This window comes from Muscardinus avellanarius (assembly GCF_963383645.1).
Source record: "Muscardinus avellanarius genome assembly, chromosome: 3".
NCBI classification, from domain to species: Eukaryota; Metazoa; Chordata; class Mammalia; order Rodentia; family Gliridae; genus Muscardinus; species Muscardinus avellanarius.
Window position 1 is genome coordinate 16286412 of NC_137788.1, and position 26950 is coordinate 16313361.

A 26950-nucleotide genomic window follows, 5' to 3' on the forward strand; every position below is an offset into this window, starting at 1 on the left:
TGAGGCCCTCTGCAACTTAGTGAGACCCTATCTCAAAATAAAGAATAAATAATAGGGCAGGGGGTGTAGCTCGGAGGTCAAATGCCCCTGGGTTCCATCCCCAGACCGGGAAAAAAAAAAAGTACTTATTCTCATATTCAGAGTATGTTAAGAAGTGTTAAATAACAAAAAAAAAAAAAAAAAAACCCGCATACTCTTTTGGGGACAAACTCTAAATTCTCTTAGTAAAGGTCATGGAAACACTAATGATCCAATCTGTAGTACTGAATTAATAGGTTATTTGAAAAATTAACTGTTCATTACACACCTAAGAGAACTCTATGGATACCTTAACATCACTATGTACCTAGTTAACTAAGCATTTTATTATTAAATACTTCTGAATAATCCAACTTTTAGTCTACAAGGACAGTTCCCTGGCAGGGGGATATTTTATCTATTTAGCTGTTGCATACTCAGTGCCTAAGAACATACCAGACTTAGAACAGATTCTCAAAAAATATTTGTTAAAAGCTGGGCATAAATTGGGTGTAGTGGCACAGGCTTGCAATCCCAGCATTCAGGAGGCTGAGACAGGAGGATTGCAGTTTGCAGACAGCCTCAGCTACTTAGAGGCCCTCTGCAACTTAGTGAGACCCTGTCTCAAAATAAAGAATAAATAATAGGGCAGGAGTGTAGCTCAGAAGTACAATGCCCCTGGGTTCCAACCCCCAGTACGGAAAAAAAAAAAAGAAAAAGAAAAAGAAAAAGAGGCTTTTAACAATGCATTGCAGTTTACCAATATTCTTGAAAATATGCTTTTTTTTTGGGGGGGGGATACTGTGGACTGAATTCATTCTACCTCCAAACTATACCCCAGCCCTATTTTCTTTTTTGGCAGTACTGGGGATTGAACCCAGGGGCATTCTACTTCCGAGCCACATACCCCAGCCTTTTCTTTTATTCATTATTATTAGTAGTAGTAGTAGTAGTAGTATTTTGCGGTACTAGGGATGGAATCCAATGGCACTTCCTCTGAGATACACCTGAGTCCTATTTTTTAGTCATTTTATTTTTGAAAGGGGGTCTCATTGAGTTGTAAAGGGCTTCCCTAAATAGTTGAGGCTGTCCTCAAATAGCATCCTCCAGCTTCCGCCTCCCCAATCCTGGGATTACAAGTGTGTACCACTACACCCGGTTTATTTTTTATTTTGAAACAGCATCTCACTAAATTCTGAAGGTCCTCACTAGTAGCTGAGGCTGGCCACGACCCTGTGATCCTCCTTGTTTCAGTCTCCCAAGTACTGGGATTACAAGTGTGCATCACCACACAAGGCTTCTATTTTAATTTTGAAACAAAGTCTTGCTAGTTTGACTAGAGTCTTACTACTTGCTGAGGCTGTCTCAATCCCTCAAGTACCGGGATTGCATGTGTGACTGAATACTTCAAACTGGTCTCAACTCCACGTCTTTGGCTATAATCAGATATAATATAGGTCATGTAACCAGAGCATGCCTGCAATTTTACTGCTGGCAACTTTATTTTTAATTCTGCATTTCAATAAAGCAGTGTGTACTTAATGTCTACTTGGACGCAGAGGCTAAAAAAGACACTATGGTTTCTTCCTATTCACATAATCACGATCTAAATGGCTAACGAGTTGAAACCATCTCTATGAGTTCAGTATACTTTCTCCACCATCTCTTTTTAATTCTGCATTTCAATAAAGCAGTGTGTACTTAATGTCTACTTGGACGCAGAGGCTAAAAAAGACACTATGGTTTCTTCCTATTCACATAATCACGATCTAAATGGCTAACGAGTTGAAACCATCTCTATGAGTTCAGTATACTTTCTCCACCATCTCTCAGTCCTCAATCTTCCAAGGAAGCTTAAAAAAAAAAAAAAAAAACAACCTGTCATATTCTACTTTTAAGGACATTACACTGAATTTTTGAAAGGAGTACAATAGCTGAATGTCTATGCCACATTTAACAAACTTAAAAGTGCCTTTCAGAATGACACTAGTCGGGTTTGATTTCACTTTAGATCAAGGCGGCTTCCTCATCAGGTACTAGGTGAAGTCCTTGCTGTATCTGGAAGTGGCCTGTGGCTTGTCGATGTAAGTCAGGAAGTGCAAAACCGAGGGAGAATTTCCATGCGGAAGGAGCGGTCCAGTCCACCCTGTCCAGCCCTCTGCTCACGCGGGAGAGAATTCTGCCTCAAAGGGTTAAGGGGCTGTCCTCGGCTACGGACTGGCCAAATGGAACACCTCGGATGTGGCGCGCTCACTTCACCCCTCCTGCCTCCATCTTGTCACAAGCATTCCGACTGACAGTTCTACTTTCTGAAGGCCTACCACGGCGCTGCTCTGAGTGGAGCCGCACCGTCTACGGTGTGGCAGTAACAAGTTCTGGGTAAAGCTCAGGGTAAGCGGAAGCGCAAGGCCGCCCAAGCAGATGCAGCAGCGGCAGCAGCGGCAGCAGCAGCAGCGGCAGCAGCGTACGAGCACGCCTGCGGTCGGCGGAGGGCCGCGGGCGCGGGCAGCGGAGACAAAGGGGCGAGGCGGAGGGCCGCCGCCACCGGGACGAGCGCGCCTCGGCGGGGCCCGGCGGGCAGGGCCCCGGGCTCCGATCGGCTCGCCGTGCAGGGCCGCGGGCCTGGCCTCCGCGCACTCACCGCTGGGAGCTCCGTAATGGCGGCGGGGGCGGAGAACCCGGGGGGCGGGCCCGCCACAGCCAGTCACGGCCGCCGGCATCTTTCGAACCGGCTCCGAAGCCCGCGGAGGGAGCGGGGTGAGGGGAGGGCGCCCGCGGCCGGCGCCTCGGAGCATGCGCGCGCCCGCAGCCAATCGCGGCGCGCCGCCGCCCGCGCAGGCGCACTGGGGCGCGGGGTCCGGCCCCGAGCCGCTGCCCCTCCTCCCCCAAGTCCAAACAAAACAAGGGCGGGAGCGCGCGCCGGAGGGCCCGGAGGAGGCGTCCGCGAGAGGGGCAGGGGGCTAGGGCGCTGGGGGAGCGGCGGGGCGGAGCGGCCGCGCCCGGCAGACAAAAGGCGCCTCCTCCCGGGGCCCGGGCGCCCCGCCCCCTCCCCGCGGGAGCGGCGTCGGCGCCCGGGGCGAGCGGCCTCCACCCCTCGCCTTCGGGGCCCCGCGAGCCCGCGCCCGCTGCCCGCCCGCCGGTTCCGTCCCGCGTTACCTCTGCGCTCCTCCGTCCAGACGCCCGCGTCCCTCCCGTCGCGCCCGCCGCCGCTCGTCTCCGTCTCCGCCGCCGCCGTCCTCCAGGCCGGGCCGCCGAGCTCTGCCGCCCCGCCCCCCTGCTCGCCGCCCGCGCGCGCTCCCGCCGGCCCCGCCCCCCGCGCGCGACGTGAGCGCGCGCGACGTGCTTCCGCCGCCGGGGGCGCGCTGCCGCGGGGCCCCGCGGGCTGGGCCCCGGCCTCCCGGGCTTCCCGGCTGCGCTGGAGGAGCCGCGTCTCCCGCTTCTCACGGCGGCCGCCGCTCGCGAGCACAGGCTCCTTTGACGACCGTGGTGGAATCAGAAAGCCAGACGCGGAGAATTCCGCGTTCCCATTGACTCTCAGGACCGGGGACTGCAAAGGGGCTTTCCTCATCTCCCGGGTCGCACTGCGGGGCGGGGCGGGGGTCCAGGAAAGGGAGCCCTGCGGTTAGGAGAGCTCCCTTCGAGTCGTCACAGTGCGCTGGCATCAGCGCGTTCAGGCCGTGTGCCGTTACAGTCCAAAAGTGCAGTTCCTCAAATTCGCTTTGGAAAGATAGGTTTAAGTACCAGGTGTGTGAGTGTGGGTGTGTGTTTGGGGTCGGGAACGTCAGGTATTGAATACAGGGAAATCGCGAACATCAAGATTGCCCCAGAGCTCACGGAAGTTGGCCGGCACTCATGCACGTGCAAATCTTCCAAAGGTTCACTATCAGACCATTTAAGCGCTAGTCCTCCGCCCCTCCCATTAGCATTATCGCGGTCTCGCCAGCAGTACTTTCGGGTAAAAGTGTCTCAAATTTTGAAATGCAACACGTTGTCAGGTAACTTCTAATATTTCACAATTTCCATTACTAACTCTATTGACTAATTCAAATGAGTTAAGTCATCCAGCTGACATTTCCTTTTTGTGGTACCAGGGACTGAACCCAGCTGTGTTTTACCACTGAGCCATACTCCCAGCCCTTTTTATTTATGTACTTATATTTTTGGTGGTGGTGGGCATTAACCTCAGAGGGTTCCACCTCTGAGCTGCACTCCCAGCCCAATTTTTTTTTTTTCTTAACTTTGAAACATAGTCTTACTAAATTGGCCTGGAACCTGCAACCCTCCTAAACTGGCTTGTAACTTGAAGTCCTCCTGACTTAGCCTCAGAAGTACTGGGATTACAAGCCGGGCTGGTGGCGCATGCTTGTAATCCCAGCATTTGGGAGGCTGTGACCTGGAGGATTGCAGTTTGCAGAGGGCCTCAGCTACTTAGGCCCTCTGCAACTCAGTGAGACCCGGTTTCAAAATAAAGAATAAAAAATAGGGCAGGGGGTGTAGCTTAGAGGTCAAATGCCCCTGGGTTCCATCCCCAGACCCACAAAAACAAAAAACAAAACAAAAAAACCCCAAAACAGAAGTTCTGGGATTACAGGTGTGAATCACTATGCTCACCCTTCTGTTTGTGTGTGTGTGGGGGGGGGGGGTACTGGGGATGGAATCCAGGGGCCTTCTACCTCAGTACTACACCTCCAGACCTATTTTTATATTTTATTTTTTAAACGTCTCACTAAGTTGCTGAGAGCCTCACTAAGCTGCTGAGGCTGGTTTCTGACCTGCAATCTGCCTGTCTCAACCTCCCAAGTACTGGGATTATACAAGCATATACCACCATGCCTGGCTTCTTTTCCTTTTTAAAGACAGGATCTCAGCCAGGCGTGGAGGCGCACACTTGTAATCCCAGGACTGTGCTTGGTTATCCAGATAACATTTTAACACTATGTGTGGTACTTTAGCACACTCTGAATACTACTAGCCAAGAGAAAGTTAGTGGATGAGTGTGTGCCTAGCATGTGTGAAGTCTTGGTTCAAATGCTAGCACCGCCCTCACCATAATAAAAATCATCAGAAGAAATGGAATAGTTCTTTTCATCTTGTTATATAAGATGAAAAAAAAGAATGACTAGCTATAGGCTTGAGTATTTTACATACCAAAATATCATATATTATCTTTTTTGTGGTACTGGGGATGGAACCCAGGGCCATTCTACCTCTGAGCTACACCCCCAGCCCTATTTTTTTATTCTTTGTTTTGAAGCAGGGAGTGTCTCACTAAGTTGCAGAGGGCCTAAGTAGCTGAGGCTGTCCACTAACCGCGATCCTCCTGTCTCAGACTCCCAAGTGCTGGGATTATAAGCATGCACCGCGATGCCTGGCATGTCATATCTATCTAAATTTTCTTTTTATTTTTGTGGTACTGGCAATTGAACCCAGGGGCATTCTACCTCTGAACTACACCCCAACTCTTTTTTATTTTTGGAAATAGGCTCTCACTAAGTTGTGCTGAGGGCCTCATGGGATTGCTGAGTCTGGCCTCAAACCTGTGATTCTCCTGTCTCAGTCAGCCTCCCAAGTGCTGGGATTACAGGCATGTACCACCATGTTCAGGGCCCAGCTTCTATATAAATTTTCTAAAAGCCAATTTTCCCTTTTTTTTTTTTTCCCCCCCTTGGTGGTACTGGGGATTGAACCCAGGGGCATTCTGCTTCTGAGCTACACCCCTATTTTTTAGTATTTATTTATTTTGCGGTACCGGGGAAGGAACCCAGGCGCATCCCACCTCTGAGGCACAACCCCAGCCCTATTTTTCTATCCTTTATTTTGAAACAGGGTCTCACTGAGTTGCAAAGGGCCTAAGTAGTAGCTGAGGCTGTCCACAAACCCAGTTCCTCCTGTCTCAGCCTCCCAATTGCTGGGATTACAAGTGTGTGCCACCACGCCCATCTTATTCTTTATTTTTGAAACAGGGTCTCAGTTGCAGAGAGCCTAAGTAGCTGAGGCTGGTTGTGAACCTGCGATCTTCCTGTCTCAGCCTCCCAAGTATTAGGATTACAAACGTGTGCCACCATGCCTGGCTGACCAATTACTTTTCTTCTTGTTTTCTTTCTTTCTTCCTTTTTTTTTTTTTTTTTGGTAGTGAGAATTGAACAAAAGAGCATTCTACCTCGGAGTTACACCCCCAGCCTTTTTTTTTTCTCTTTTTTTTTCTTTCTTTCCTACTGAAGGTTGAATCTTTCTACCTCCAAGTTACACCCCCAACTCTTATTTTTTTCTTATTTTGAAACAGGTTCTCCCTAAATTGCTCAGGCTGGTCTTGAACCTTTGATCCTCCTATCTCAGCCTCCCAAGAACTGGGATTACAGCTATGATGGCTGGCCAATTTTTATTTTTTAAAATTCTTTGGTGTTTGGGATGAAACCCAGGGTCTCATCCCTGTTAGATAAGCACTCACTGAGCTAGCTAAGAGAAAGTTATTCCCAGGCAAACCAATGGTTTCTGAGAGAGGCTATGAATGTGTGTGTGTGTGTGTGTGTGTGTGTGTGTGTGTGTGTGTGTGTGTGTGAGAGAGAGAGAGAGAGAGAGAGAGAGAGAGAGAGAGAGAGAGACAGACAGACAGACAGACAGACAGACAGACAGACAGAGACAGACAGACCAGGGATAGAGCCCAGGGGGCATTCTACCTCTGAGCTCCATTCCCAGCCCAAGTTTTTATTCTTTATTTTGAAACAAAGTCTCACTAGGTTGCAGAGGGCCTCACTAAGTTAGCTGAGGCTGGCCTCAAACCTGCAATCCTGTCTCAGCCTCCCACATACTGGAATCACAAATCAAAATAATTTAAAAATGTCTAACACTTAACTATCTGTATCTTATTTAAATCACCCAGTGACTTGGCTGCACAGAGTGATGTAGGGCTTGTTTTCTCTTTCTGGGGAAGGACTAAATCCCCAAAGTAGCCAGTATCATCTTTCTCACTGGAGGGGCTCAGGTGGAGCCTGTGATCATGTAGCGTGCCTCTCCCAAGTCCTGCAGGACATGGGGACCTAAAGCTAAAGGTTACTGCATAGGAAGGGAGGCCCTGGACAAAACCAATCAGCTGGGACCAATAGGAGAGGCTGTCTCAAAGCAGGGACCAGTAACGGTCTAGACTTCAGCTCAAGCCATGTCTTTCCTTGGGCAACTTTTCTAGGGTACACTGCAGTTGCCTCTAATTCACACAGGAAGCCCAATCCCAAGGAAAACTACTCAAGCAGCAAGAAATGAGAGGTCAAAATGACCAAACCTGGTTGCCAGGCTGGGTGACAGGCGTCACAGGTAATATACATCAAGTCTACAGAGAGACAAAAGGAAATCTCTGGGGATGTGTTCAGAGCTAGCTGATAGTGGTAAATATATTGCCAGGTTATGTCTAAAGAAGTTACACTTAAGGGTTGGGGAGATACGGCTCAGTGGGAGAGTACTTGCCTACACCAGCAGTGCTAAGTGCTATCAGTGCTATACATACTGGATGTACACGTGTGTGTGTAGTGTGTGTGTGTGTGTGTGTGTGTGTGTGGTACTGGGGATTGAACTCAGGGGCATTCTACCTCCAAGCTATATTCCCAGCCCTTCACTGAGTGCTCAGTAGATGAGACAGTGAGCTTCTTATTTCTTGGTGGTACTGGGGATTGAACCCAAGGGTGCTCTACCACTGAGCTACATGCCCAGGTCTATTTTTTTTTTTTTTTAGTTTTTAAACAGGCTCACTAACTTACCATGTGCTGGCCTTGAACTTGCAATCCTGTCTCAGCCGCAGAAGTACTGGGATTCGAGGCATGTGTCACCGAGCCCCTTTTTAAGGTGGTGCTGGGGATTGAACTCATGGCCTCCCACATGCTAAGTACAGACTCTACCACTGAGCTACAACCCCAGCCTGTTAATATTTGCTGTTGCAAACTAGTTCATGATGCAGCTGTGAACTCTCTTACTGGCCTATGAAAGAATATAAGAGAGTTTACTTTGAAACCTGGCATCCTGTTCTTGTGCTAGACATGACAAAGCTTTCATTTGAGTTACTGAAGAGCACTGAGTTCTCCAGTTTGAGTACAGGGTGAACACTTCCATCAGTGAATGGTGAGGCTCTGTGCTAGCTCCCCATGTTGAAATGGGTGAAAACTTGTTCCATCTTGAAGGAGCGCAGCCATGACAGTGCTGGCAGTGTTCCTCTTACTAAATGAAACCCACCAAGCCTGTTCTCCAGCAACGAGACGGAGGAGGTGACAGTCCTGACGCTGGGGAAGCAGTGATCTCAGGTGGCTCCTGGTCGGCCATTGGTTTACATGTCTAACCCATCGGAGATACCCAAAGGTTACGGCGTCGCTGTTCACCATACTGCCTGCATAGGTGAGATTCCAAGTATCATTTCTATTATTGTACTACAGGTGTTTATATCATAAGACTTCTTTGTCATGGCAGTGGGGATTGAACCCAGGGGCATTCTATCTCCAAGTTACACCCCCAGCCCCACTTAATTTTTTAATTTTGAAACCAGGTCTAAGTTGCAGAGGGCCTTACTGAACTGCTGAGGCTGGCTGTGAACCTGCGGCCCTCCTGTCTCAGCCTCCCATTTATTGGGATTACAGGCATGTATCATGGCACCTTGCCTTTTAAGACTTTTTCACCTAATTTTTTTCAAAACTATTTCTCTCTCCTTCATTCCTTCTCCCCTTTATTTTGTGGTACTGGAGACTGAACACGGTGTTCTCTACCCTTGAACTACACCCTCAGTCCTTCTTCCATTAGAGACTGTCTCACTAACTTACAAAGATGGCCCCCAAACTTTTTTTTTTTTTTTTTTTTTTGGTAGTGCTAGGGTTTGAACCCAGGGGCATTTTACCTTGGAGCTATATCTCTATCCCCACCCCTTTGATTTTGAAACAGGGTCTCACTAAATTGCTGAGGCTGGCTTCAAAACTATCATCCTCCTGTCTCAGCCTCCTAAGTACTGGGATTATAGGCCTCTGACACAGCGCTTGCTCTCTCAAACTTTGACACTCCTGCCTCAGCCTCCCTAGTTACTGGGCTTACAGGAGCGTGCCACCGTGCCCGGCTTCTCTCCTCTACTTTCAACACTTGTCTGTAGCTAAAATATTGATGACTAGGTTGTCTCAGCTACCTGAAGCTCCTTCCTGGTTGACCAGAGTCCTGCAAACAGCAGCCACTGCTTCTCATGAGGCAGTCAACACCCGACCTGCGCCCGGCCCCAGCCAGTGCTGTCAATACCTTCTAAAAACCCGTAGCACCCAGAGGAGATTCTGGGGTCACAATCCTCCGCTCTTTGCTTCCGGAGGCTGTTATAACTCAGTGTATCCTGAACCAGGCTGCTTCTTCCAACTGAGGTCCCCATGCTGAGCTGGCAGCCACACCCCACATGCTTTTCAAGCCCCATCTTTTATGGCAAATGCTGCCACACGGCTGCCACGAGACTTTCTGGACTCGAATCTTCACCGCTGAGAAATGGGATCAGTGGGCTCAAACAGCGGGCTTCTGCGCCGCATCCAACTGCACTCAAGCAAAACCTTTTACTGCTATGGAAAATTCTGTTCTTGTGCTTCCAAGTTTTTGCCAAGTCTCTTACTGTGGATATATTTTTAAGAGCTGAAAGCCAGGAAAAAAATCTTTGGTTATCCACACGCAAAACCGAAAGAGTGTTTACTCGGGACCGGTCTGGCTTCCTTCATAGGTTCATTTTGTAGGGTGAAGTCCCACAAACAGTTGAAATGGAGAACCATCTGTAGAGACTGCAACTTTGTGAAAGGGGGAAAAAAGCCTGGCATTCCGGTGTCTGGCCCACAGCTGGCTTTGTACTCACCAGAGCGCAGGACGAGGCTGAAGTCGAGCATGACGGATCTTCGCAGGGCACTGGTTTGGCTTAAACCTTCATCACCAAAAACTAGCTAAGCAGAACATACTTATTTTTTCATTCTTTAAAAGAGGTCTTTGCCTTTCTTAAATATCATAAGCAATTGAAGGGAGATTTTAAAATCAGTGGTAGTCTCAAGCAATCAGTATCCTGAGTCTTGACACGTATGTTAGCACATTTAGTTTTTTTTTTTTTTGCGTCTGGGGATGGAACCCAGGGGCATTTGACCTCCGAGCTACACCCCCTGCCCTATTTTTTATTCTTTATTTCGAAACCGGGTCTCACTGAGTTGCAGAGGGCCTCACTAAGTAGCTGAGGCTGTCCACGAACCGCGATCCTCCAGGTCTCAGTCTCCTGAATGCTGGGATTACAAGCGTGCGCCACCACGCCCGGCACATTTAGTTATTTAAAAAAATGTCACATGCCGGGTGTGGTAGTGAATGCTTGTAATCCCAGTGCTTGGGAGGCTGAGATAGAAGGATCGTACAGGTTTGAAGCCAGGCTTGGCTACTTAGTGAGGCTCTCAGTAACTTAGTGAGATCTTGTTTCCAAATAAAGTATAAAATAGGTCTGGGAGTGTAGCCCAGAAGTAGAAAAGCCCCTGAGTTCCACCCCCAGTACCACACACACAAAAAAAATGTCACCCTTCGGTTAGCACTCACCTTAAAAGTCTGTCTTTGCTTTTTTTTTTTTTGCTCCTGGGGATTGAACCCAGTGTTATTCTACCTCCAAGCTATATCCCTAGAGCAGTTTTCTTATTTGGAAACAGGGTTTCTGAGAGCCTCATTAGGTTTTTGAGAGCCTCACTAAATTGTTGAGGCTGGCTTTGAACCTGTGATCCTCCTGCCTCGGCCTCCCATGTACTGGGATTACAGCCGTGAGCCACCACACCCAGCCTAAATGTACTTCTAGTTGGTGTTGGAAAAAAGTTTTTCCTGGATTCCCAGAGGACTATTTCCACCCCAGCATGAGAGTCTCCCCCTGACCACAAAGGAACTTCCATTTTCCAACTAAAGAGAGACATACGCGCACACACCAGCACCCACGGCCTGACACTCCTGGGAGTGACTGGATGAGAGAATGAGTAGCCAGCGGCATCGCTCAGGGACAGGCACACAGCAACAGCTACCAAAAGGAGAAGTCACTTTACTTTCTTTTAAACTTGCAATGTTTGACTTTATTTTGTTCTTTATATTTTGAAAGTGAAAAGAAATAGTATTGAGTCAATTTCTTTTTGCTTTTTTAAATATTTGTTCTATGTATTTACAAGCCTTAAAGTTGCTCTAAAGGTTTCAAAAGTATTAAGAGTACTTTTTCCAGGGTAGCACTGTTTTTGAACAATTCTTGGAGTTCTCTGGCCCACACCACTTCCTTCTCTTCCAGCATTACGTATGTTTGATTACTATTGTGATTTTTTTTTTTAATTTTCTGAAGCAAGCTGAGAGGCAGGCAGAAAGACTTGATGCCAAAAAAAAAAAAAAAAATCTTTCTTACCTTATTCACCCCAAACCTTCTCAAATCTGGACTAACTACAATGCCTTAAAACAAACGTGAGGTGCATATGAAGGGGAGGGAAATTTATTTGTTTTTCTATTATACAAGTTGTTTACATAAACTGCAAATTAAAAAATTACACACTGGCATTTGCAGTCCTTAAAATAAATTAAAAGTTCTCAACCTTTTTTTTTTTTTTGCTAAATGTGTTTTTTCTTAAAGTATGAGTCCTTGTTTAAAAAGAAAAGATTAAAACAGAAAATATTTCTATAAATAATACATGTATTTTGGTTCCCGTGCTCTCGCCTCCGGTGGGAGGCTCTGTCTCCGGTACCTTTTCCTCCACGAGCACCTCGTTTCTTGACCTCTCCCACTCCTGCACACGTGGGGCTCTGCGAGAATTGGCCTTGCTGCACTGTGATTGGCGAAGACGTGAGATTTTTAAAAAAATACTTAAATTGTTTCTTTTGCTTTGTTGCGTGTCTGTGGAGCCTTAGTTATCCTCCGACTCCTCCTCCGCTTCCCGCAGCCAGGTGAAGAAGGCTGTGACCGACTTGAGGGCCACGCCCTTGCCGCTCTGCTCAGCCGGGTCCTTGCTGCTCTCCCACTTGTAGAAGGCGTCCTCGGAGATCACCTCCTCATCGTACAGGCAATCAAAGAACATGCGGAGCAGGTCTGCAAGGGGCGGGAGGAGCTGCTGTTAGGAGGCAAGCAATGGACGAAGGGGTGCACGCTGTCCAGAGAAGCGCGGCCTGGACAGTCCACCCACTGGCTGTGTGAGGAAAGGACACCGAACCAGCCCACATTATTTTTATCTCTATTATTTTATTTAATTTGAATTGCCTTTTGTGTGTGTGTGGCACAGGATGAAACCCAGGAGCATTCTACCTCCGAGCTACACTCCTAGCCCTACTTTTTATCCTTTATTTTGAAACAGGGTCTCGTTGAGTTGCAAAGGACCTCACTAAGCTGAGGCTGTCCGCAAACCGTGAACCTCCTGTCTCAGCCTCCCAATGCAAGAATTATAAGTGTGCGCCACCATGCCCTGCATGAACTACGTTCTCCCCCCTTGTGGAACCAAGCTACACCCCCAGCCCTATTTTAATTTTTTTTTTTACTTTGAAAAAGGGTCTTGCTAGGTTGATGAGAATCTTACTACTTGTAGAGGCTGTCCTTGAGCTGGCCATCCTCCTTTCTTAGCCTCCCAAGCCACCATGGCTGGCTCAAACTTTTTTCTTGTCTGCAGTACTGGGGATTGAACCCAGGGGCATTCTACCTCCGAGCTACACCCCAGCCCTATTACTTTTATTCTTTATTTTTGAAAAGGGGTCTCACCGGGTTGCAAAGGGCTTCACTAAGTAGCTGCGGCTAGCTTCGACCCGTGATCCTCCTATCTCAGCCTCGCAAACGCTGGGACTACAAGCGTGCACTATCATACCTGGCTTTAGCTTTTTTCATTCTTTATTTGGAAACGGGGTCTCACTGAGCTCAAAGGGCCTCACTAAGTAGCTGAGGATGTTCGTGGACCGTGATCCTCCTGTCTCAGCCTCCCGAATATCTGGCTCTTTCAATTTTTTTTTTTTTTTGTGTGTGTGGTGCCAGGACTGAACCCTCAGGGCATTCTACCTCTGAGCTACCCTTCCAGCCCTATTTCATTCTTTTTATTTTTCTTTTTTTGCGGTACTAGGAATGGAACCCAGGGGGCATTCTATCTCTAAGCTACACCCCTGGCCCTATTTTTTTATTCTTTAATTTGAGACACGGTCTCACTGAGTTGCAAGAGGCCTCACTAAGTAGCTGATGCTGGCTGCCTACCGTGATCCTCCTGTCTCAGCCTCCCGAATGCTGGGATTACAAGTGCACACCACCACGCCCGGCTTCATTCTTTATGTAGAAGCAGACACTTACTAAGCTGTGGAAGACCTCGCTGTGCGGCTGAGGTGGGGAGAGCACCTGCGGTCCCCGTCTCAGCTCCCAAGTGCTCGGAGTCCAAACGTGGACACCACGCCTGGCTTGAGCTGCTTTCTAATTATTAAGTTCTCAAAATAAGTACTTTAAAAAAGTAAAGAGTAAGTTCTTATTTTACATTCTTTTCTATATATTTCTCCACTGTTTCAAAGTCTGCAATAGTATCTAACAAATTTTAGGGGGAAAAGGCAAAATACACGATTTCCACCTTCAAATGTTGGTTTTAAAAATGAAAGGAGAGCTGGGCGCCACCCCCGCTCTTGGGAGGCTGCGACAGGAGGATCGCACAGGTTCGAAGTCAGCCTCAGCTACTTAGTGAGACCCTGTTTCAAGATACAGAATAAAAAATAGTGCAGGGAGTGTAGCTTGGAGGTCAAATGCCCCTGGGTTCCAACCCCAAACTTGTAAAACAAACAAACAAACAAACAAAAAGAATTAAAAATAGGGCTGGGGTGGTAGCTTGGAGGTAGAATGCCCCTGGGTTTTATTCCCAGTATTGCAATTAAATAAATAAATAAAAATAAAGAATAAAAAATAGGACTGGACATGTCGCTTGAAGGTAGAATGCCCCTGGGTTCCATCTCCAGTACCGAAAATAAATTTAAAATAAATAAATAGAAAAGAATGAGAGCCAGATGTGGAGGCATGTGCTCGTAATCCCAGTACGTGGAAGGTTGAGACAAAAGGATCCAGTTCAAGACCAGCCTCAGCTACTTAGTGAGACCCCGTTTCAAAATAAAGAATAAGAAATACAGCTAGGGGTATAGCTCAGAAGTAGACTTCTCCTGGGTTCCAACCCAGCACCGCCAAAAAAAAAAAAAAAAAAAAAAGAAGGAAAGAAAGAAAGAAAGATTTGGCACAGTGGTGCACACTTTTAATCCAAGTAATTCGGAGACTGAGTCAGGAAGGTTATAAATTTAAGGGCAGCTTTGACTGTTTTGGTGTGGGGGATAGAACCCAGGGCATCCTACCTCTGAGCTCCACTCCCAGCCTGATTTTTTATTCTTTATTATGAGCAGGGTCTCACTAAGTTACGGAGAGTCTCACAAGTTGCTGAGGCTGGCTGCGAACCTGCAATCCTCCTGTCTCAGCCTTCCGAGTACTAGGATTACAGGTGTGTGCTACGACACTTGGCTAGCTTTGACAATTTAGCAAGATCTTGTTTAAAAAATAAAGAAAGAAAGAACACGGACATAGCTTGGTGGCAGTGTCCCTCAGTTTGCTCCCTAGTACCAATAATAATGATGATGATAATAATATAATAATAATGATTAACCATATGAAAATATGGCCAAGAGCGAATTCATTTGTGAACCCCCAGCCCTTTTTTAGTTTTATTTTGAAACAAGGTCTCACTAGGTTGATAAGAGCTGAGGTTGTCCTCAAATCTACAATTCTACTTGTCTCAGCCTCCTATAGCCTTTTTTTTTTTTTTTTTTTTTTTTTGCGGGGATGGGGATGGAACCCAGGGGCCTTGTACCTCTGAGCTACACCCCCAGAACTATTTTATTTTGAAGCAGTGTCTCACTGAGTTGCAAAGGGCCTCACTAAATAGGTGAGGCCAATTATGAACATGGGTCCTCCCATCTCAGCCTCCCAAATGCTTGGATTATAATCATGTGCCACCATGCCTATTTGTTGTTTGAAACATTCAAACTTCCTGAGGAAGTTTAATATTGTTTTACTCCTATAGGGGAAATTTATAAAATAGGGCTGGGAGTATAGCTCAGAAGTAGAATCCTGATAGGTTCAATCCCCAGCACCACACACATACACACCCACACAAAAGTGGCCCCCTAGCCAGGTGTATTGGCGCACTCTTGTAATCCCAGTACTTCCGAGGCTGAGACAGGAGGATTGCAGGTGCGTGGCCAGCCTCAGCTACTTGGTGAGGCTCTCTACGACTTAGTGAGACCTTGTTTCAAAATAAAGAATAAAAAGTAAGGCTGGAGGTATATTTCAGAGGTAGAATGCCCCTGTGTTCAATCCCCAGTACTGCCAAAAGAGAAATAGAGACAGAGATAGAGAGAGAGAAAGTTGGTAGAGATATTAAGCTCCAATAGAGATTATATATTCTTTTAAATGTACACACATTTTTTTAATTCCTCTGGGCTGGGGTGTGAGCTTCAGTTACCAATAGTGTGCCTGCCTAGCATGTGCAAGGCCCTGGGTCCAATCTTCAACCCTGGGGGTGGGGGACATTTGTCCGTGATGGCCTTGTGAGAGTCATTTAGAGTTAGGTTTCTAATCATTCATATTACTTGAGGGAGGGAGGGAGGGTGGCAGCAGAATAAACAATATGAGCTTTACAATGAGATATATGAGAGTTTCTTTACAATTCTATAGTTAAGCTCACACTGAAATCACTTTTCATTCTCAAAAACACTGCCTGGGCCGGGCGTGGTGGCGCACGCTTGTAATCCCAGCATTCGGGAGGCTGAGACAGGAGGATCACTGTTCGCTGACAGCCTCAGCTACTTAGTGCGGCCCTTTGCAACTCAGTGAGACCCTGTTTCAAAATAAAGAATCAAAAATAGGGCTGGAGCCGGGTGTGGTGGCGCACGCTTGTAATCCCCTCGATTGGGAGGCAGAGACGGGAGGATCGCGCAGGTTCGAAGCCAGCCTCGCTGGCTTAAGAGACCCTGTTTCCAAATAAAAATATGAAAAATAGGTCTGGGAGTTTAGCCCAGAGGTAGAAGGGTTTCCAGGAACCCAGTACCACAAAAAAGAAAAAAAAAAATTAAAAAAAATAGGGCTGGGGGTGTAGCTTGAAGGTAGAATGCCCTTGAATTCCATCCCCAGTACCACAAAACAAAACAAAAAAACCCTTGCAACTCAGTGAGACCCTGCTTCAAAAATAAAAAGGCTAAAAAATAGGGCTGGGGGTCTAGCTTGGAGGTACAATGCCATTCGGTTCCATCCCCAGTACAACAAACAAACAAATAAACAAACAAAAACAAAACACCACCTGGTCTACTGGGAAATGGAAGCAAGTGGCCGCAGTCCTGCGAGTGATACCTCTTGCACTACATAGTTCTCCACGGACTATTCAAGTTAAAAATTATGGGACGTACTTTAATTTGGCTGAGCACACAACCTCAATTCCAACCAACCACTGACCCATATCTTATTTGAAATGTCAGCTCTTTTTTTGTGTGTGATACCAGGCATGGAACCCAGGGGCATTCTACCTCCGAGCTACACCCTCAACCTTATTATTATTATTTTTTAATTCTTTATTTTGAAGCAGGTTCTCATTGAGTGCAAAGGGCCTAAGTAGCTGAGGCTGTCCGCGAACCCCAATCCTCCTGTCTCAGCCTTCCGAATGCTGGGATTACAAGTGTGCACCTCCACGCCCGGCTAATATTAGCTCCTCTTCCTCTAACAATATAGAAAAGGGAGCCATGATGCTGAGAGAAGGAAGGCAAAGACAGGCGGCTCGCGCGCTGCGCTCTGAGGACAGCGCGCTTCAGCCCTTTGCTTCACCTCTTTACTCAGCAGCACGATGGAAGAAGGAAACTGCGAACGCTACAACCCAGCCGGGCACGTGGCGCACGCTCGGAATCCCCGCGCCTGGGAGGCGGAGACAGGAGAGCGCACAGGTTTGAAGCCAGGTGTGGCTACTTAGTGAGACCCTTTTTCCAAATAAAGTATAAAATAGGTCTGGGAGTATAGCCTGGAGGCAGAAAAGCCCCTGGGCTCCACCCCCCAGTGCCATACACACACACACATACACACACACACACACACACACACACAGAGCTACAACCTAAGGCAGGGTCTATGCGTCACCTCTGCACTCTGTGATAACCACGGACACCCACACCCACACACTGCGGTAGAATCTTCAAGGCTTAAGAGTTCATTAATTATCAGCATTTCTAAGACTTGGGTTAGCCAAGAATGAATAACTCTTAACTGAAAACTACTCTCCGGTGCCTTGGTAAATACACTGTGGTCACTAGGAAGGTCTTTGATGGGCATAGCAACATTCTGAAAAGTCTTATCTTCAAGATAGTTAACCATTTTCAGGTGCCAGACACATGGTGTCCAATATGGTAGCCAACGGCGACATACAGCTATTGGAATTAAATAAAAGTTTCATTCCCCAGTCACAAGAGCCACATTTCAGTGCGTGATCAGCACACATGGCTCAGGTCATGAGTGGCACAGATACCTTTCCGTCACTCAGCACGTTGTTTTCAGACCTCTTCTAGAATAAGAACTCTATTCTAATATAAACTAGTTTTCTTATTGCCACTTTCTCATACAAGCACATGAGACATTTCAGATTTGGAGCTCAGGAGGCTGGGGCAGGAGGATCACTCCCGCTCAGGAATTCTAAGCCAACCCGAGCAACAAAGAGATGTCATCTCAAAAACAAAACAGCCTTGTTATGGGTTATGTGCATTTTTGTTGCTAGTGATTTTTTATCATCCATCTTCAAACCCCAGATCATGTTTGGGTCTTAGCGTGGATCAAGGTCACCACTGGCTGGACTGACTGTGACATGAGGCCAACTTACTGGCAGGTTGGTCAAGTTTTACTACTGAAGCTTGAAGTGCATAAAGTGCTTGAAGTTCCTTCTCCGTGTCTGAGTCCAGGTACTTGAGTAAGATCGGCACTCTCTGCTTGATCACAGTGGTGTCCACTCTGAAGGTAGAACAGTCAGCTAGAGGTGATACAAGAACTAGGCATTACATTTAAGTAGTAAACACTTAGAACCACTTTAAAATTTTCTAAGCCGGGCGTGGTGGCGCACACTTGTAATCCCAGTGCTTGGGAAGCTGAGACAGAAGGATCCTGGTTCGCGGCCAGCCTCAACAACCTGGGAGGCCCTCTGCAATTTGGTGAGACCAAAAAATAGGGCTGGGGGTCTAGCATGGAGGTCGAATGCACCTGGGTTCAATCCCAAGCACTTAAAAAAAGTAATAAATAAAATTCCTGAGTACATAGAACCCATTTGGCTCTAAAAAGGGAAGTGGAGCTAAGGAGGTGCAGGGCAAGAGTCTGAACTCCAAATGCTTGGACCTTTTTATTGAGGTGTAGTGCTGGGAATAGAGCCCAGGGGCCTTCTACCTCTGGGCTATTTCCCCAGCCCCGTTTTATTTTTGTTTTTAAACAGGGCCTCACTAAGTTGCAGAGGCTGGCCTAGAACCTGTGAACCTCCTGTCTCAGCCTCCCATGTACTGGGATTACAGGTGTGTACCTCCATGCTTGGTGCATGCTCTTTTTATTTATTTACTCTTAGGTGGCACTGGGGATTGAACCCCAGGGTGTTCCACCTCTAAGCTACAGCCCTAGTCCTCATTTATTCATCTTGAAACAGGGTCTTGCTAAGTGTCCGAGGCTGTCCTCAAACCCGCATCCCGAAGTCTGAGCCTCCGAAGTACTGTGATTACAGGTGTGTACACCATGCCCAGAATGTCTGACGTTTCCAATGGCACAGTCTTTGTGAAACAATAAAAAACATTAAAAAAGATGAAACATTAAAAAAAACAATAAAAACATAAAAAACAATAAAAAAGAGTAGTGGACGCACTTATTTATTTTTAATTATAATGAAATACTAACAGTGGTTTTATGACAAACTAAATAAATGTTTTTATGACAACCAAAAAATAAATAAATCAAATATCTCACTATTATAAAAACCACGTGCTGGATGTGATGCCACGTGCCAGTGCTCCCAGTACTTGGTAGGCTCAGACTAAAGGATTGAGGCTGGAGCCCAGCCCCGGCAACTTAGACTTTCCACATCTTAGCAAGACCATGTTTCAAAAGAAAAACTCAGAGGTAGAATGCCCCTAGGTTCTATCCCCAGCTCCAACATAAAAACCCACAAAACCCGTAACAGATGTCACTTGATCCAACCGCTCTCCACTGGAGACACAGTATTCTATTTTTTTTTTTTTTTTCGGGTCTGGGGATGGGACCCAGGGCCATTCGACCTCTGAGCTACACCCCCTGCCCTATTTTTTATTCCTTATTTTGAAACAGGGTCTCACTGAGTTGTAGAGGGCCTCACTAGTAGCTGAGGCTGTCTGCGAACCAAAATCCTCCATCACCACACCCGGCGACAGTATTCTAACTTGGACAGCACCAACAAGAGGTGGTGGAAACACGCAGCAAGGCCTAGTGGAAAAGTGCAGGGCTGGGCCTGGACTGCTCTCGGCTTCCCAGGAGCCATGAAGTGGCAGTGTGCGCCACCGGGTCCCCGCCATGGCGGCCTGCCTTGCAGCAGGCCCAGGCCGGTGGGGCGGGGCAAACACGGATTGAGACCTCTGAAACTGGAAGCCAAAATACATTTTCTTCTGGATCTCTCTCTCTCTTTGGCACTGGGGATTGAACTCAGGGGTATTCTGCCTTTGAATTACTTTGGTTTTTTTTTTTTTTTTTTTTTTTTTTGTGGTACTGGGGTTCCTGGAAGCCCTTCTACCTCCGGGCTACACTCCCAGACCTGTTTTATTTTTGGAAACAGGGTCTCCTAAGCCAGCGCGCACGGCTGGCTTCGAACCTGCACGATCCTCCTGTCTCTGCCTCCCAAGCGCGGGGATTACAAGTGAACTACTTTGGGTTTTGAAACAGGGTCTTGTTAGGTTGCTAAGTCTCCCTACATTGCTGAGGCTGTCCTTGAACCTGCGGTCTTCCTGTCTCACCCTATCAAGTTCTGGGATTACAGGTATGCGCCACCACACCCAGGTTTTTTTATTCTTCAGGGGTTTGTCTCAGCAGTGGAAAGTTTATTAACGTACATGAATCAAAACATTACACTTAGCCAGGCACGGGGAACTGGGGACTGAATCCAGGGACATTCTACTTCCAAGCTACAGTCATGGTCCTATGTTTTATTTTGGTACTTGGTTGGAACCCAGAAGCATTCTACCTCTGAGCTACACCCCCAGACCTATTTTTTTAAATTCTTTTTTGAAACTGGGGTCTCACTGAGTTGCAAAGGGCCTCACTAAATAGCTGAGGCTGTCGGTGGACTGCAATCCTCCAGTCTCAGTCTCCTGAATGCTGGGAGGACAAGGTGAGCTGCCACACCCGGCTGATTTTTTTCTTCTGAAACAGGGTTTTGCTAGGTTCTTCGCCTTGATCCTGTGATCTTACTGTCTCAGTCTCCCAATACTGGGGCTATGGGAGTGTGCCACCACGCCTGGCACATGCAGTAACTTCGCTGAACTGGAGAATACAAGGTTTACGGCAGCTGCTCAGATCTGAAGTCTTTGCAAGCAGGGCAGCTATTTGTCCATATGCTTAAGACAGCCAGGCAGTACAGACAGAAATGCCACCCATTTGCACAAAATTGGAGCTATGACAAATTTTGAAAACAATATAAAAATCAGACCACATAGCTGGGTGTGACGGCGCAGGCCTATCATCCCCATACTTGGGCAGCTAGGACAGTAGGCTTGCCGGTGTGAGGCCAGCCTCAGCAGCTCTTCCTTCCTCCTTTTACTCCCCCCCCCTTTCATACTAGGGGCTGAGCCCAGGGGCACTCTACATCTGAGCCACACCCACAGCCCTTTCTCTTTCTTTTTTTTGCTGTATTGGGGATGGAGCCCAGGGGCATTCTACCTTGGAGCTACAGCCCCAGCCCTATTACTTTTATTCTTTATTTTTGAAAAGGGGTCTCATTGAGTTGCACTAAGTAGCTGAGGCTGTCCGTGAACTACAATTCTCCTGTCTCAGCCTCCCAAATGCTGGGATTACAAGCATGTGCCACCACACCTGGCTTTTCATTTTTATTTGGAAACATGGTCTTTCTAAGTCAGTAAGAGTCTCACTACTTGTCCTCAAACCTGCAAACCTCTTGTCTCAGCCTCCCAAGTACTGAGATTACGGGTGTGTGCCACCGCATCCGGCTTCAGCTTCAACAATTTAGTGAGACCCTGTTTCAAAATAAAACATAAAAAGGGCTGGGGTATAGCGCTCCACTCTCTAACACCACTTAATGAATAAATAAACAAATCAGACCATATAGTCACTAGCTGACATGAAAAGAATTCCAGATAGTAAAAGCTGCTTTCATCAGAAATATCACTTACCGATTATAGCTGCTTTACAAACAGCTGTCATTAAAGCTCTGAGGAATGTAGGTGAGCTCATCTGGATCTCATCTAGATTAGCCTAAAGTTAAAAAAAAAAAAAAACAGTTAGAGGCGCCCTTGTGCACACCAGAGAATTGTGCGCGTGTGGGGGGTACTGGGGATGGAACCCAGGGGCATGCTACCTCCAAGCTCTACCCTCAGCCCTATTTCTCAGGCTCTTTATTTTGAAACAGGGTCTCGCTGAGTTGCAGAGGGCCTCACTAAGTAGTAGCTGAGGTTGTCCGCGAACCGCGATCCTCCTGTCTCAGCCTCCCAAGTCCTAGGATTATAAACATGCGCCACCATGCCCAGCTCTACACCATAAAGTTGATTTCCTCCAAACCAGGTTTAACCTTGTAGTAGGGCAGACGGAGTTACATTTTGCACATTCTTGCAAAAGTTAAGTATCCCTTTCAGAACAGTTTGGTTACTACCAGTTTATGTGAAAATGTTCTAAGAAGCAGTATTAAGTTTTCAGGAGCATACCACTGCTATTTTCTGCTCACGGAATCATACAGTTTTGTGTACTATATTCATTTGAAAGTGTAGCCACTTAAAAATGATAGTCCAGCTGGTCGTGGTGGCCCACGCTTGTAATCCCAGCATTCGGGAGGCTGAGACAGGAGGATCGCGGTTCGCGGACAGCCTCAGCTACTTAGTGAGGCCCTTCGCAACTCAGTGAGACCCTGTTTCAAAATAAAGAATAAAAAAATTGGGCAGGGGGTATAGCTCAGAGGTCAAATGCCTCTGGGTTCTGTCCCCAGACCTGCCCCCCCCCCAAAAAAAAAAAGTCCTCAGCAGGGCATGGTCGTGCATGTTTGTAATCCCAGCATTTGGGAGGCTGAGACAAGAGGACTGCAGTTAGCAGACAGCCTCAGCCACTTAGTGAGGCCCTTTGCAACTCAGTGAGACCCTGTTTTAAAAATGAATCCATTAAAAAAAAAATGAACCCATTACGATCACATATCCAAATCTATAAATTTAAGAGGAAGTATACTAACCACTGTGATATATTGATATATTTCACTTTACTTTTTGATGGTACTGGGAATTGAACCTAGGGGTGATCTATCTTCTGAGCTCTCTCAGACTTTTTTTTTTTTTTTTTTTTGATGGTACTAGGGATTGAACCCAGGAGCATTCTACCTTACAACCCAGCCCTATTTTTTTATTCTTTTTTTTTTTTTTTTTTTTTGTGTGTGTGTGTGTGTGTGTGTGTGGTACTGGGGATGGAACCTGGGCATTCTACCTCTGAGATACATCCCCAGCCCTATTTTTTTTATTTGGAAACAGGGTCTCAAAGCCAGCGTGCGCGGCTGGCTTCAAACCTGCGCGGTTGGCTTCGAATCTCCTGTCTGCCTCCCAAGCGCGAAGATTACAAGTGTGCGCCACCACGCCCGGCTATTCTTTATTTTTTTTGAAACGGAGTCTCCTCAAGTTGCAGAGGATCTCACTACGTAGCTGAGGCTGGCCGCGCACCGCGATCCTCCTGTCTTAGCCTCCCTTTATTTTTTGTTTTGAAGCAGGGTCTTTCTAGGTTGCTGAGAGTCTTAGTAAGTTGCTGAGGCTGGTGTCAAACCTGCAATTCTCCGCCTCAGTCTCCCGGGGATGACGGGCATATGCCACTACATCTGGCTCTTTCAGCTCAATTTTCATGTGAACCAGAGGTTAATCTCAAGCAATGCTGTAAACAGACCCTTCAACTGGTGAGAAAGTTGATGGCAAGAGAAAAACCACTCAGAGATGTGAAGTTTATTTATCCTGTTGCTGTTGGATACGTAACTAAAGCAGCTGTGCAGCTAAGAAAAATGGTGAATGAAAGAAGATATTTTCTAGAAAGGCATTTCAAATACGTTTCAAAGTTTATATTTTATGCCTGTGAACAGAATCAACGCTTGTCTCAGCTTCTTCAAACAGCACTGCATAGCATTTTCCACGCAACGGATCAACCTTTCGTTTATTTTTTTTAAAGGAAACTTTATTGGAGAAGCTCTTTTTTTTTTTTTTTTTTTGGTGGTACTGGGGTTCCTGGAAGCCCTTCTACCTCCGGGCTACACTCCCAGACCTTTTATATTTTTATTTGGAAACAGGGTCTCTTAAGCCAGTGCAGCTGGCTTAGAACCTGCGCAATCCTCCTGTCTCCTCCTCCCAAGCGCAGGAATTACAAATGTGTACCACCACGCCCGGCTGGGGATCAACCTTTTGAAAGGATTGGCTAGGAAAAACTGAAGATTGTCATTGTAAACTTCAGCGTGAGGAAGTTAAGAATTTCAAAAATATTGAGGCTGAGACTGGAGGATCGTGGTTCGCGGGCAGCCTCAGCTACTTAGTGAGACCTCTGCAACTCAGTGAGACCCGGTTTCAAAATAAAGAATACAAAATTGGGCAGGGGGTGTACTCAGAGGTCGAATGCCTCTGGGTTCCATATGAACCAGTTGAAGGGTCTGTTTACAGCATTGCTTGAGATTAACCTCTGGTTCACATGAAAATTGAGCTAAAAGAGCCAGATGTAGTGGCATATGCCGAGACCCGCCCCTCCAAAAAAAATTTAGAAATATGTTTAGCATGGGTGAATCTTGATGGGGCTGGGACGGTGCTGCTGCTGCTGCTGCTGGGGACGGTGTCCGGCTTCCTGTACCCTAGGCAAGGACTCCACCCTGAGCTCCCCCAGCCCAGTGTAGGTGACTTTCAGAGCGAAGACAGATTACTCAGCAGTTCTCTTGATTGAATAGTAACAGGAAACATCACTTGGGAGGGACTGGTGGCTTCGTGGGAGCAGAATGAAAAGAGGACGAGTCAGATGGTGAAGGAGGACTGTGTTCTAGCAGAGGCCTCAAAACCAGTCTTCCCACAAAACGGAAACACTTGGTGTCAGTGCTGAGAGCTGAGGCGGATGGTGGGCAGGAGAGGGCACCGAGAGCTATGTACACCTAAGGGTTCATGATTTGTTCGTTGTAGCCAGTTACTGGTTCACACCTCATTTTTGTGTGTGTGGTATTAGGGATTGAACACGGGCATTCAACCTCCGAACTATACCCCAGCCCTATTTTTTATTAATGATTTTGAAAAAGCATCTCACCAACTTGTGGAGGGCCTAAGTAGCTAGGGCTGGTGGCAAACCTGCCATCCTCCTGTCTCAGCCTCCCAAGTACAGGGATTACAAATGTGTACCACCACACCCCACGTGGCTTATACCTCTTTCAAAATACTTTATTTTATGGTGGCACATACCTGTAATCCCAGTACTTGGGAAGCTGAGATGGAAGGATAGCAGGTTTGAAGGCAGTCTCAGCAACTTAGCAAGGCCCTCAGCAACCTATCAGAACCCTCTTTCCAAATTAGAAATAAAGCCGGGCGTGGTGGCACACGCTTGTGATCCCCGCACTCGAGAGGCAGAGACAGGAGGATCGCGCAGGTTTGAAGCCAGCCACGCTGGCTTAAGAGACCCTGTTTCCAAATAAAAATATAAAATAGGTCTGGGAGTGTAGCCTGGAGGTAGAAGGCCCCTGGGTTCCATCCCCAGTACCACCACCAAAAAAAAAAAAAAAAAAAAAAAAAAAAAAAAAAACTTGAGTTGTGGGAAGTAGTGTGGAAGTAGAATGCCTCTGGGTTCAGTCCCAAGGACCATATAAAAATACTCTGTGTTGAAGCCAGACTGATCTAACCTCAATCACTTCTTTTTTGTGTGTGCTGTTGGGGATGGAACCCGGGGGCATTCTACCTCTGAGCTACACCCTCAGCCTGGTTTTTTATTTTGAAACAGGAGCTCATTAAGTTGTGGAGGGCCTTACTACGCAGTTGAGGCTGGCCATGAACCAAGATCTTGCTTGGTCAGCCTCCCAAGCGCTGAGCCACCGCCCGGCACTAACCTCAATTACTTCTACAAAGTCTGAACAACTATTTTTGAAGAGTAAACGACAATATACTGTATACTGTTGCTCAAAATACTTAAACAAGTTGAACAGAGTGATTTCAAGTGCTGAATATCACTTGAAATTCCCAGAGGATTAGATTTCCAGTACAGTCTGATAAAATAAACAAACAAAATGTAATTGGAAAATAAATAACACTTCCAAACCATGTTTCTTTTGTTATTAAAAAAAATAAACTGAAGCTAGGCATCGTGGTACACACTTGTTATCCTAGTACTTGGGAGGCTGAGACAGGAGGATCACAAGTTCATGGCCAGTCTCAGCTACTTAGGCTCTCTGCAACTTAGTGAGATCCTGTTTCAAAATAAAGAATAATGCCGGGTGTGGTGGCGCACGCTTGTAATCCCCGCGCTTGGGAGGCAGAGAGAGGAGGATCGCGCAGGTTCGAAGCCAGCCGCGCGCGCTGGCTTAGGAGACCCTGTTTCCAAATATAAAAATGTAAAAAGAGGTCTGGGAGTGTAGCCCGGAGGTAGAAGGGCTTCCAGGAACCCCAGTACCACCAAAAAAATAAAATAAAATAAAATAAAATAAAATAAATAAAAAATAAAAGCCAGGTGTGGTGGTGCACGCTTGTAATCCCAGCATTTGGGAGGCTGAGACTGGAGGAGGATTGCGATTCACGGACAGCCTCAGCTACTTTGTGAGGCCCTCTGCAACTCAGTGAGACCCTGTTTCAAAATAAAGAATAAAAAATAGGGCTGGGGTTGTAGCTCAAAGGTAGAATGCCCCTGGGTTCCATCCCCAGTACCACACACACACACACACACACACACACACACACACACACCACAAATTAACTGCATATTTCTTCTACTAAATATAGCCAAATACTGTTATTCTAGTACCCAAGAATAGAACAGACCTGCCATAAAATGTCAAGAAGACTACAGAGCAAGTAAAAATATTAACAAAAGAGGCCATCAAAGGAATGAAGATGGGCTTGCTGTGATAAACAAAGCCAGATTTATCCAATATCGAAATTAGATACAGAGCAATGGACGTCCCTATATATTGGGAGCTTGGCTAGTATTATGTTTTTGTTTTTTCTCTCATTCTTAAAAAAGTTACTTTCATTACATAGAATTTACATTCAGTAAAATTTAACCATTGTCTTTTGTTTGTTTGCGGTACTGGAGAGTGAACCTAGGAGCATTCTACCTCTGAGCTATACTTCCAGCCCTATTTTTCATTCTTTATTTTGAAACAGGGTCTTACTAAGTTGCAGAGGGTCTCAGTAAGTAGCGGAGGCTGCCTGTGAACCTGCAATTCTCCTGTCTCAGCCTCCCAAGTACTGGGATTACAAGTGTGCGCCACCATGCCCGGCTATTACCCATTGTCTTTATATATCATTATGTATCGTTTATGCTATATATCACTATATTTATATGTCAATATATCATTGGCATGGACTATATAAAATAAGTATTAATATAAAGAAATAAAGTTGGGGTGGTAGCGCTAGCCTATAATTTCAGTACTTGGGAGGCTGAGACGGGGGATTGCGCGTTTGAGGCCAGTCTCAGCAACTTAAGTGAGATCCTCGGAAACGT

At 46.6% G+C, this 26950-nt stretch overlaps 1 protein-coding gene across 18 annotated transcripts in view; it reads right to left on the reverse strand.

Annotated features, from left to right (window-relative positions):
• Positions 1 to 11900: 11900 nt before the first annotated feature.
• Positions 11901 to 26950, reverse strand: part of EIF4G3 (eukaryotic translation initiation factor 4 gamma 3) — a gene marked incomplete at both ends in the record, with an annotated part of 253579 nt that continues 238529 nt past the window's right edge. For 15 of the 18 annotated variants that reach the window (XM_080692029.1, XM_080692033.1, XM_080692045.1 and 12 more), the window contains 3 exons: positions 11901 to 12082; positions 17901 to 18047; positions 21427 to 21508. In XM_080692029.1, coding sequence (XP_080548155.1) covers positions 11901 to 12082; positions 17901 to 18047; positions 21427 to 21508 — 411 coding nt within the window. The remainder of the gene's footprint in view (positions 12083 to 17900; positions 18048 to 21426; positions 21509 to 26950) is intronic. The other 3 variants (XM_080692037.1, XM_080692036.1, XM_080692038.1) reach the window with 2 other exon arrangements.